This window comes from Grampus griseus (genome assembly GCF_964374135.1).
Source record: "Grampus griseus genome assembly, chromosome: 10".
Classification (NCBI taxonomy): domain Eukaryota; kingdom Metazoa; phylum Chordata; class Mammalia; order Artiodactyla; family Delphinidae; genus Grampus; species Grampus griseus.
Window position 1 is genome coordinate 36397309 of NC_139004.1, and position 12263 is coordinate 36409571.

Sequence of the window (12263 nt, forward strand, 5' to 3'; positions counted from 1 at the left end):
TACTTTAGTCACACACATTGATCCTGGATTGTCACATTGCCCTGCCGGGCTGTAGGTTCATTCATCCTCTAATCCCTGCTTCTCACAGGAGCCACATAATTTTGACTCTTCCTTGGGCCCCTCTTTGGCAGCAAACAGCAGCCCTGAGCTTGGACAAGGCTCTGATTAAACCCACCCTCTTTTCTCCCCTCTTGAGTACAGCTTCCTCCCCTTCACCTCCAGCCCAAGCTGTTTCATTCACGCAAGTCCCAGACCACAAAGCACCGAAGGACAAGCCCCAGCACAGAGCCACACAGGCATTAAAAATATGTTTATCTTTAATGATCCAAGATTCTGCAAGACACACTGATACCCAGAATTGGGTGGAAATACAGCATCTCAGCGGTGCTGCTGACAGCCTGGGGGATGCTGGCCTGAGACCCCTGAGGTGGAGTCAATTCCAACCTCATGGGGAACCTCAGTGCCCTCTATCTCCATGGAAACCAGTCTAGCACTGGGATGAGACCCTAGGGAGCCCACAGGAGCATCTCTGAGAGGTATTTCCCATTAAAAACAACCACAGGTTCCCTCCCCCACCCAAAGCTACTGCCCAGCTTCCCCCTCCACCCCGCCAAGATAGAGGAAATGGAGTGACCACAAAAGGACAAACAAAAGCAACTGTGCCTCCTGCTGGGGATGAAAAAACGGAGGGGGGAGGGTGGCAAGGTGGCTGGGACAAACGGGAGTGCCATGATTGCCAGAGGACTGAGTGCAACCCAACCCAACAGGACCTCTGTTACAGTGGGGCCACTACTGTTTGGCGCATAGAAAATGGCAGGTCTTCAAGGCTGCTTCCTTCCCTTCTAGAGCTGCCCGAGGTTTGGATCAAAAGGGGTGAGGCCCAGGAAGGCTCTACAACCCCAGGAAGCAGTCGCACCTACCACCAGACAATGCTACCTGCATCCTGACGTGGTGTCAGAGATGTGGGGTCCACATGCCTCCCTTCCCGGCCTGCGGGACGGTCAGAGGTTTGGGCTGGGAAGAACTCCAGGGAAGACCAGGAGAGGGTAGGGGGAGGAGACAAGAAAATCTCCAACTTGGCATCAAAACAGAGCAAGTTCAAAGAAACAAAACCTTGATTTATATAGCAGCTGCTCCTGGCCAGCTCACAACAGCAGGCCTCCTGCCTCTCAGGGTCGGCCCAATAAAAAGTTGGGCAAAGCAGGAGCATGGCCGCCCCCTCAGGGCACTGTGTGGAACTCAGAAAAGTGAGTCTACAGGATACAGGAAGGAATGGCAGAGCCGAAGCCCTGCTGCCCTCTGACAGACACATCCTCCACTGGCCCCATGTGCCCTGGGCCCTGACCTCAAACGTGCTGTAGGAGCTGCATCCTTCAGGCTGAGTCCCAGCAGGGGAGACAGTTCCCAGGCAGGGCTCCGGGGAGGGAATTCCAAAAAGTGTCCCAGAAGGCCCCAACTGAGCTCTTCAGAGGAGGCCACCAACCTCACAGCCAGGCTCAGGGAACGACAGGGCATTCGGCAGGGGTGGGCATCCTCAGGCGCTGTGCGTCTGGATGAAGGAGAGGACGTCCTCCTTGGACAGCTTGTCTGGGTCCTGGGGCTTCTGGGAGTCATGCACACGGATGCCATCCCCCCACTCCCAGAAGAGCCGGCCGTAGTAGCAGATGCTGGGGAGGAGAAGGGAGGTCAGAGGGCTGTACCCACGTGGAGCAGGACCAAGAGCTCACCACCCATCCTGGCACCCGTGACTTCGGGGATGGGTGTTCTTAAGAGTGTGTGTGTGTGCACTGGGGGCAGGGGGGAGGGCAGGTCTCACTAATGACTCCAATTGAGCGTCTTCCCTCTGGCAGCCAAATGTACCTAGTAGGCCCTGCTCCCTGCCTTCCAGAACCAGCTTTTTTCAACACACAGCTGCTGCTGCTAATTGCATCCTACTGGATCCTTTAATTACTGATATTCCTGGTTTATCTGTCTCTGCTGCTCTAATAGAACAGTATTAGTGTGGTGACACACTGGTGTCAGTGGCTAATTACAGGCACATCAGGGCTACTGGCTGCTGTCGAAACCTATGACCAACAATCCGGCAACACACTGGGTCCAAAGGCAAGACTGTGGACCTCAGCATTAGCCCACACCCGGCCAGGGTCGGGCCCTTCACACCCAGGACCCCCAACCATCACAGCCATACCCTCGTGGGAAGCCCCTGCATGGGCAGCAGTCAGTCTCAGGACCCGGGTGTGCCCCGAGAGGTCAGGCTGGCATTCTAGCAGGAGTACCTGGGGCTGCAGGGGGCAGGCCTGGAAGAAGACTACTTACTGAAATGGAGCAATGGCGTCTGAAGGGAGGTCAAAGGTAGAGTTCTTGGTTTTCTTGTTGTAGAAGAACTTCCTCTTGAAGCTTTTGCTGAATCCCATAGTCCATGGCTCTGACAGAAGGAAAGGGGGAAGAAGCCCAGAAAGGACACAGAATACCCATGGGGGGCAGGTCAGTCCAGTGAAGGGCATGCCTTCCTTCACGCCCGTTCCTCCACTCCCATCCCCGCCAAACAGCAGCGGAGAAGAGCCTGTGAGGACACAGCCTTCATCACCCGCCCAAAGGGGCTCCAGGAAGACAACTAAGATAATTCTCAACAACTCTCCCCAGTCCCGCCAACCTGCTACCAGGGCAACATCTCTCGGGCCCTGGCAGAGGGAGTAGGAGTCTGTTAGCCAGAGGGTACTAAGGAAAAAGGATTCTACAGGTGATACGAATGGCCAAGCTTGACTTTCTGGATCTGCTGTTGCCCACTGCGAAGGCCCTTCTCCTGCCATGAGGACACCACGTGTGCATATACAAGTTGGGCTCCCCTCTCTCCAGCCCCAGCACAACCCCCCCAGGATCCACCGAAGAACAGAAGAGGCTCAGGGAACACAGTCCCGCTCAACATACACCTCAAAGAAATGCCCACCTCAGTAGGGAGCCCTTAGCTCTGGCTCAAGTAGGGTCTGGGCCAGTTGCCCTGGCTGAGGGAGTGGGGTTAGGGAACAGTGGCTCATCACCCACCATTCACTGTCCTGACAATGTAGAGGCCAGTGGGCACAAAGTGCCGGTCGTCCCGCCCTGTATAGCTGAGCTTTGGCGTGCCACTGGAGCCCTTGATGATCTTCATTTCCAACCTTGATTTTCCAGAGTAGGCATGCAAACAGGAAGCGTGAGTGTTTGTGTGTGTGTGTGAGAGAGAGAGAGAGAGAGAGAGAGAGAGAGAGAGAGAGAGAGCCCTAACGTTAGTCTCTGGCTAATGTCAAAATCAGCCAACCAACCACAGTACTTTACCTCAGTTCAACATGAGAAACTGAGGCAGAGACTTGAGTTGCTCCAGGCCACACAGAAAGTGAGTTTGAGTGCGGTGCTGGGTTTAGAACTCAGGCTCTGAACTCCCAACTAAGCAATGGAGGCAGGGAAGTGACACATGCCCCTGCTATGTTGCTGCTGTTTGCGGGGTGTCAGGGTGACACCGGTAAGGGTAAGATCTGACTACGAGTGCCACTGGATCTTCAGTTCACCACCCATGGCATCAGTGTGGCTACTAAAGAGTTAATTCGGGAGCACTGAGACCCAGCCCAGCTCCAGTGGCCACAGGGGCACACCCAGGATGAGACCCTCAGATCTGAGCACCCTGCACACCGCTAAGATTATGAGGAAGCAGTTACACCCCCTCTACCCCTCCAGGCCCAATCTCTCTGTCAGCACCAGGAGCTGGGATTTATAGTGTTTCAAGCAGCTTGATGCTCTGCCCCTAGCAGGGACAATCGTAACTGTTACAGCATCAACAAGCCCGCTGGTATTTCTGTCTGACGCACACACCCCTCGTAACTGTTACAGCATCAGTGAGCCCGTATTTCTGCCTGACACACACCCGCCCGGCTCCCCTCCTGACAGTGCTGAATCAGCTCTTAGCTGGGGGGCCCTTGGCTGCAGCTGAGCCACGCAGGCAAAGGAGGTGGGGGGGCGGTAGAGGCAGCCACCAGGGCAACTCACCACCACACCCCTAACCCACCGCTACAGAAAAAGAGAACGAATCCTGGACACTGCCATGCCCCCCACCCCAACTCCTCTCAAATCCTGAGCTACCCTGGCTGAGTCACTCACCTGACAAAAATCTTCTCCATCTCCTCCAGCCTGTATACCTCCTTCACCCTGTGGACAGATGGACAAAGAGCTGACAAAGGATTCTTGGTGGGACACTTGTCTGGGCAGCAGCTGGTAGGCAGGAGGCTGTGCCTATCCTCACCTTCTGCCTCAGGCCCTGCACCACCCAACCCACCAAGAATGAGGACCCCTAGCCTGTCACTGCCACCCTCCACAGACAAGCCCTAGGTTTCAGAGCTGCCAAGCACCCCCTGGAGCCTGCCCCAGGGCACCTGGGGAGCGCAGCTATGGTTCAGGAAGTCAGGTGGGGAAAAGAGGAAGGTCTGGCAGACCAAGATGTGCCTGTCAGCATTCCCACCCTGGGTCACCGTCACCATCTCTAGAGGCCAGAACACCAAGGGCCAGGCTCTTGCCCAGGTCTGTCTACATGGATTTTAGGCCTTCCTGTAACAGAGTTGCTTCCAAATCGTCCTAATAGGCCTATTACCATTAGGGGTGAGGAGACCCCCCTACCCAGGATGCAAGGCTCCTGTTTGATGCCCAGCCCTCCACCTCTGGGGGCCCCTGAACACGCCTTTGGAACTGCTACTGAGTAAGGTGCCCAGAAGCCAAGCAACCAGACCGTCACAAGCAGCAGAGGCAGGACCCCTGGAAGCTGCTTCTCAGGAACCGGCAGACAGGACATTTTAAAGTGCAAGAAGAAATTACTTTTAGACTTTCAGAAGACTTCTAAAAGTGCATTCCCACTATTGGATTTAATCCTATGTAAATCTGTATTAAAAAGAATAATGAAAATTATTTTGATAAAATGTATCTCAGTCTCTAGTCACATGAATCCCCAAAGATAATAACCTCAGACCTCAGCCCAGACTGGAAAAGTCTGTTCCATCTGTCTGCTCCCTCACTGTTACCCTCTAAAGGCCTAGAACTTTTACATTACCTAACGTGGCAACAAACCATGGCCTTCTTTCCATGCACCAAGGATCCCATTACCTCAAACCAACCTTTTCTTTTTCATGTTCAAAAACTCCCATTCCCTCAGCACCCTTTTCTTACCTGAAAAAAATGAAAAGGCCAGGATTGATATGCTAATGATATTCAAGCATGAATGTGTGGCTCACAAGGTGTGTTAGTGCTCTCAGAGGCATGTGTGTCTTAAATGAGGATGCCTTAAACCTGAGGAACGAACCTCTCCTGTGGAGGTTGGCCCACTGTGACAGGCAGGAATGGGGGATACTCTGGAGCAAAGGAGTCACCTACCCAGCACCCCCAAGCAAATCACTCAATGGCAGTCTGATCTCTAATGCCAGCCTGGTCTGGTCTCCTCCACTGAGCCCTCCCAGCCCTCACAGGACAGGGAGGCAGGCACTGGCCAGAAAGAAGCAATGGGAGAGCAGGATTTGGGGGGAGAGATGATCTGCTCACCTGATGGGATTCATGTCAGGCCGACTGGGCTTGGAAACAGCTTTCACAAATTTCTCAGCAAGCTGAATTCTACAATCCAAACAGAGTCTCTCAGAGGCAAGTAAGGGTATCTTTACCAGCACCTGCAGCCCCAGGGCACTGTCATGGCACCAGTGGGAGTACACTCCTGAATCTGCAGCAAAACTGCTCCAAGAGGCAGCACTCATGTCTCCCAGGAAGCCCACCCTTGCCCTTCTCCAGTGATGTCGTCATGAACGCCCTCTCCCCCACTCTGGATTCTGACCTCTACTTTCAATACATCTTGGTTGGTTTCCCTGAAGTGTAACTTCGGCTGTGTTCAGTCACCTCCACCAGAACTTCAAGCATCATCTTTATTCTGTGCGTCGGCTCCTTCACCCCAAACCACAGATACCACAGTACACCCACTCAGATGAACCAACTTAGGAGTGACTTCAGCACCATAGCGGTGTAAGATGTCTCTCCTTTTTGTACCCCCGTTTTAAACGACTGATTAGGAATCTATCCACGAACAAAAGTACCTCTGTGGGAGTTGTGGGATCCATAAACTGACTTAAGTGGGACCACCAAGAACAGAACACATTCTTCAGAGGAGAAGACCCTCCCTCTTCCCCATAAGGTCACCCTCTTGCTCAACCTTAAAACAAACATCACCTCTGATCTGAACAGCTGAGGCAAAATAGAGTGTGCTAGTATGTATGAAATCAAGGCCCAAGTCCTGGTAACTGGGAGTGTCAACACCAATTTCTCACCCTGCCCTTGGAACCAGCTAGTGGGTAGAAGAGGGAAACTCTGAGGATGCTCTTAAGCAGAGAAAGCCTGGGAGAGGCCCAAGCCACAGAGGCTGCCGCCATAGAGCTGCCCTGGCCCACCCCAGCCCACCTTCCCTCCCCCAGGGCCCAGGTCAGACCGTTGGTTAAAGTGCTGCTCCCGCACGTCGCTGCCATTCAGCACAAGGACATCGAGGATGTGGATGGCACTAATCTTCCGCTGGGCCTTCCCCTAGAAGGACAAGTATGCTGCCCACCCTGCCAGGAATTGGCCTGGGGCTCACTCTGCCCACGGTGGCACGCTGGCCTCCATTCTACACATAGCCGGGGGAAGGGAAGGGCTCTAAACACAGGATATTTCTCTCACCTCCCTCCCAGTTGATTCTCAGCACCAGGCTGGCCCATGCTTCTGAGAAGACAGAGGCCTGAGGTGATGGGTGATGAGCCCCCTTGAATCTCAAACCCAGTGAGGCTGCCGCCATGGTGCTCCAGCAGGCCCTGGCTTCCCACTCTGGCCAACTGTTCCCACTGACTGTTCTGAAAGTTATCTGTATGGCTGTAATACCCAAAGCTCATGGGAAATAACAAGTTGCTTCTTTCCCAAGGAATCCTTGGTCAATAACAATCAGCAGCTAAAAAATATGCAGCAGGTTCACCAGGGACTTTGCTACACAGAGATGATCAAGATCTCCTAAACATAAGGAGACTGTGGTCCTTCCTACCTGAATATGCCATGGCTTAGAGCAACTACTCGAGGAGGAGGAACAATTACAAAGCATTCGCCAGGCCTTGGGCCCTCTCAGGCACCACATACACATAACCCAGTTAACTCAGGGGGCATGGGGGCGAAGGGACAGGCCCAGCTGTTCCCCAGATGGCAGAGCCATACACGTGAGCAGAACCACCTCTAACCTCCCCTTTCAGCTCATGGACAATCTCCACAGAGAGCAGAGTGTCCCGGGGTAGCTCTGTCTTCAGGTCCAGCTTGACCCAGCGGTCTGACTGGCGGCCATCCCATGTGTAGATCTGAGACTTCTATGGGCAGAGAGAAAGGGCCAGGTCAGGCAGACAAAGACATTGAGTGGTGAGAAGCTCAGCTCTCAAAAGGGCTTTTAGTTGGTGGCTACAAGCTGATGGGACTGGGAAATGCCAGAAGAAAAGGTCTCAGAGAGATTAGTCAGTTATACTTCGTACACTATAATGACAGTGTTGTCCTCCACTGCCTCAGTGGAAGAGGAGAGCTCTGACTCTGTCCCACTGGGAGGGAACAGGCTCAGGGCACTATTCAAGAGGCCTGAGTTCATGATCAGAGGCCCTCAAGAAAGATCCAGCTTGGTGTATGTCTGAAGTGGGTTTGGTGAAGGGTCCGGAGAACAGAGCAGAGCAGAGAGAAAGTAAAAAAAGATAAAGTGTGAGAGGACACAGAGAAAGTAAGTGAGGAAGAAGAGATAAAACTATAAAGACAACTCAGAGTGAAAAGAAAGAGCAATGAGGACTTTACCCAATTAAGATATAGAACTGCCAAGGTTTTCCCTCACCTCATTTTAGACTCCAAAGACAGGGGATGACATGGGATGGTGGTGGTGTTGCAAAGAAATAGCTGCATGGGCTCAAGCCAGCTTAGCCTACTGACCATCCTGCTAGCCTAGGAAGCTCCACATCACAAGAAAGGAGGCAGTGTTCCCTTTAGCGATACATGGAGGTGAATAAGCAAATACATGGATAAATGAAAGATAGAAAGAATGAATGAATGATATTTGGCTAACTTAGAGGAAGAAAGGAAGTGAAGTTTCAAGAAATACCTTCCCTGCAGTCAAAGCTCCAGCTCCCTGGTGCCAAGAGAACGTGCACCAAGTGTGGCAGGCAGCTGTCCAGATTCCCACAGACAGACAGCAAGCTTCCACCACCCAAGCTGGGTAGGAAGCCAGCTGCAGACTTACCCCCAGGCCGATGAGGAACTTCTGCTCACTGCCAGACACCATGCAGCGGTAGTCGAGCACTGGGCGGATCTTCTCCAGGGTTTTGGAAGTAAGCAGCGTGGGCTTATAGCTGAAGATGTCGATCTCAGTGCCCTGCAGCCCCGGGTCAGAGAAAACACGGCTGGGTTGGGGGAAGGGACAGGCGCTCAGTACGGGTGCCTGGGGGGTGGGGGGTGGGGCAGGGAGTTAGGGCAGGCTGGGGGAGGGGAGGGACAGGAAGCACTTGCTGTCTGAAACATGCCCCCTGCTCTACCTACACATGCACTAACTGGGATCTAATTCTGTCTGCTTGGAGTGTTCCTTTAGGATCTATTAGGAGAGCCTGGGAAAGGAAAGAACACCGAGTCCCCAGAGTACAGATCGATTTACCAGAGCTATAAGGAAATGTCACCAGAATATAAAAGCCTCCCCTTCACTAAAACTGAAGGCAAAGACTTGCAAGCAGTTGGTTTGAAAGCAGCTAAGTAATCTCTCTACCCGTTCAGAAAAATTTACACGTGCTATTTTTTTTTTTTGAGGCCATCTTGAACCTCATTCTCCAGTCCCTAACCAGCACAATGGCCCATGATCTGGGCCAGATTTAAATAAAGCCCAGGGAAAAGCTGGAAGTCAGGTGGTAGGAAAACATAGGGCAGAAGAATTCTGAGGACCACTCACCAGAAACAGAACAGAAAGTCTAAGTTTAGGCCAGCTCCACTGTGAGCTCTCCTGGCAGCCCCTCCTGGCCCTCTGACCAGCTCCCCAGCCTAAGATCATCCCATACTTCATGTCTCCCCTGCAGGCACACTCACAGGACCCTAAACTTGCCAGGGAGTGAGAGCCAGCACCACCCTTTGGGCAGCGGGAATGCTGAACAGAACACATCTCGGGCCAAGAATCTTCAGGCAGCCTGATGGGCTCCCAGGGAACTCAACACCCTACACCAAAAATTCCCATCTGTGGTGGCCTCAGCCCAGCCCCGGGAACCCATGTGGTACCTGCACAAGCCCTCTGGAGGCCAGGCATCTGGGGGTCTCAGTGATACTACATCTAATTAGGCCTCTCTAACTTTTTATTTTCACCAGATACCAAGCTTACCTGGATTAGCTCGAAGAACTTAGATTTTGGGTCTGTGGAAGAAGGAGCAACTCTAGCCTGGTCTGGGATCTAAAACAAGACAGCAAAGAGCTTTGGTTTTCAAACGCATTTTTGACCAAGGCTGTGTGTGAGTTTACGCAGGCAAGGGCTTAGGCTCAGGCTGGGCAAGAGGAAATGGCACACAACAAAGGAAGCTGGGGTGGGGTGGGAGTGGAGTTGGCTAATTCAGTCACTGCTCCCTTTCAGGCCCTGTGGTAGCACACCCCAAAGGTCACTTACCTTTCTCTGGGGCTCTCTGTGGTCAGTGTTGCTACCCAGGGCCACCAGCAGGAAAATGAGGCTTGTTTACCCACCACCCTTGTCCTTGCTAACCAGCCTGCAGGGCTAAACGAGCAGTGAAAGGGCCAAGGAGGTTACTCCCAACAATGCTGAGACATCCAATTCTAGAGTGCTGTGAGGATAGGCAGATCTCTTCATTGGGGCAGGGGCGGGGAACCCTAAGATGACCGGGTTGGGAGTCAGTCCCATTCTTCTTTAAAGTTTCCCTGCCCTGGAGCAAAAATGGGCTGGGGAGACACTCACCCCCCAAAGCCGGAGGCACTCTTTCCGGATCTCTGCCTGCCGAGGCTCACTCAGTGTCCTGGGAAAATGAAGCCAGTAAATGACTAAAACGTCAAAGGCATACAAGGAGTGTGCCTCCCGTGCACCCATCAGAACCCCAGAGAGCGGACGTCAGTGTGTACATGCACATACGAGGCCAAGTTGCCATTACACAGGGTGCTTATAAGACTCCCATGCCTCTGCCTCTTGGAGACAGGAGCTCAGATATACACAAAGTGAGATGGCCTCCTTGTCCCACCACAAAGGGAAGGGAGGAGACCAGCCTCCTGACCACCCTGGATGTCAGGGTCCCCACACACCCTTCTTCCAATTACCCATCGGCACATGCTGGCTCCTCTGACAAAGGCCACATTGAGTCCATCCCAGGATGTCACCACGTCCCAGAAAGCTGAATTAACTTATGCTCACCCCCTACCAGAGGTTTTCCTTGACCAGTCCTACATCTCCTCTCTTGATCACTCTTTACTCTGTGTCCCCTGAACGTTAGATGTTCTACGCATGCTATGCCACTCTACATCCTCTGATGCACTGTTAACAACTTTCCTGTATCCTTTTCCTGGCTTACCCTTGTCTGTCCAAAGACAACATAATCTTTGAGGGCAAGGTTCATGCCATATGCTCCTCTGGCATCCTTCACAGACTACAGCAAAGTATGAGATTAAAAAAAGTAGGTATTTTTAAGTGTTTGTGTAAATGAAATAAACAAAGAGCTCAGGAGGAGGAACAAAACATAAAGATCTTCCCTTGAAATAGGTGAATTCTGGAAAGGGGCAACACTCACGTGTCTTGAACAAAGGCATGGATTTTGGCCAGAGCTTTGATCTGCAGACTACAATGGCTAGAAGAAAAAAAATGATTTTATCTCAGAAGGATTACCAAAAAAGACAGCCAATAGACATCAGGACAGAGAAGTTTAGCCAGAGCAGTGGCCATCTATGTTTGAGGGAGGGGCTAGAGAGTCAAAAGAGAAACCCCTCGACCATACCCTTAAGGTACCTGATAAAGGCTTAGGGTAAAGCAGAAGAACTGAGTCAAACCCTCCAGACACTCAGATCCCAAGTCCAGCTAAAAGGAAGGTTCTGATAGCATCCTTAAAAATTTGAAAGCAGTAGTGAATTGATTCTTTTTTTTTTTTTTAAAGAATCTTAGTTTTGCAGGATCTTAGTTCCCCAACCAGGGATCGAAACTGTGCCCCCTGCAGTGGAAGCGTGGAATCCTAACCACTGGACCACCAGGGAATTCTCTGAACTGATGCTAAATAAAGCAACAACAGAGCGCAGACCCAGTTCAACTACACACTAAACTGACTTACCTGCACCAACAGCTGCCCTTTCTACTTTAGGCTCCATGACTCTTTTAGACACAACGTCTGGCTTTTAATTTTAAAAGTGAGACGTGATAAAGCAAGATGTGACCCACTGACAAGATGGAAAACAGTCCAATAGAACAAGACCCAGAGGTGATCCAAATGTTGGAATTATCAGACAGGACCTTTAAAATAACTGTGAAAAACACATTAAAGGATCTAGTGGAAAAGGTATAACATGCATAAAAGATGGAGAATATTGGCAGAGATATAAAAACTGTATTTTGGGGACTTCCCTAATGGTGCAGTGGTTAAGACTCCATGCTCCCAATGCAGGGGGCCCAGGTCCGATCCCTAGCCAAGGAACTAGATCCCACATGCATGCGCAACTAAGAGTTTGCATGCCACAACTCAGGAGCCCGCATGCCGCAACTAAGGAGCCCACCTGCCACAACCAAAGGAGCCCACATGCCACAACTAAGGAGGCCATGAGCCACAACTAAGACCCGGCACAACCAAATAAATTAATTAAAATAAATAATAAAAACTGTATTTTTAAAAAGCAAATAAAAACTTTAGAAATGAAAAGTATATTAGCAATAAATGTTTTTTTACTTATTTAATTTACTGACGTATAGTTGATTTACAATATTATGTTAGTTGCAGGTATACAACATAGTGATTCAAAATTTTAATATATTACACTCTATTTAAAGTTATAAAATAATGGCTATATATTCTTGTAGCTTACATATTGTACACATAGTAGTTTGTACCTGTTAATCCCCTACCCCTATCTTGCCCCTCCCTCCTCCCTCTCCCCACTGGCAACCACTAGTTTGTTCTCTAAATCTGTGAGTCTGTTTCTGTTTTATTATTCATTCATTTATTTTTTAGATTCCACATATAAGTGATAACATACAGTATTTGTCTTTCTCT

At 51.0% G+C, this 12263-nt stretch overlaps 1 protein-coding gene across 3 annotated transcripts in view; it reads right to left on the reverse strand.

The window, feature by feature from the left end:
• Positions 1–328: 328 nt before the first annotated feature.
• The window catches only part of CMTR1 (cap methyltransferase 1), a 58856-nt gene continuing 46921 nt past the window's right edge, over positions 329–12263 (reverse strand). For 2 of the 3 annotated variants that reach the window (XM_082663101.1, XM_082663103.1), the window contains 11 exons: positions 10800–10856; positions 9980–10037; positions 9398–9466; positions 8282–8413; positions 7254–7376; positions 6482–6573; positions 5554–5622; positions 4129–4176; positions 3043–3155; positions 2317–2425; positions 329–1667 (listed from right to left, as the gene is read on the reverse strand). In XM_082663101.1, coding sequence (XP_082519227.1) covers positions 1535–1667; positions 2317–2425; positions 3043–3155; positions 4129–4176; positions 5554–5622; positions 6482–6573; positions 7254–7376; positions 8282–8413; positions 9398–9466; positions 9980–10037; positions 10800–10856 — 1003 coding nt within the window. In that variant the 3' untranslated portion in view covers positions 329–1534. The remainder of the gene's footprint in view (positions 1668–2316; positions 2426–3042; positions 3156–4128; positions 4177–5553; positions 5623–6481; positions 6574–7253; positions 7377–8281; positions 8414–9397; positions 9467–9979; positions 10038–10799; positions 10857–12263) is intronic. The other variant, XM_082663102.1, reaches the window with a different exon arrangement.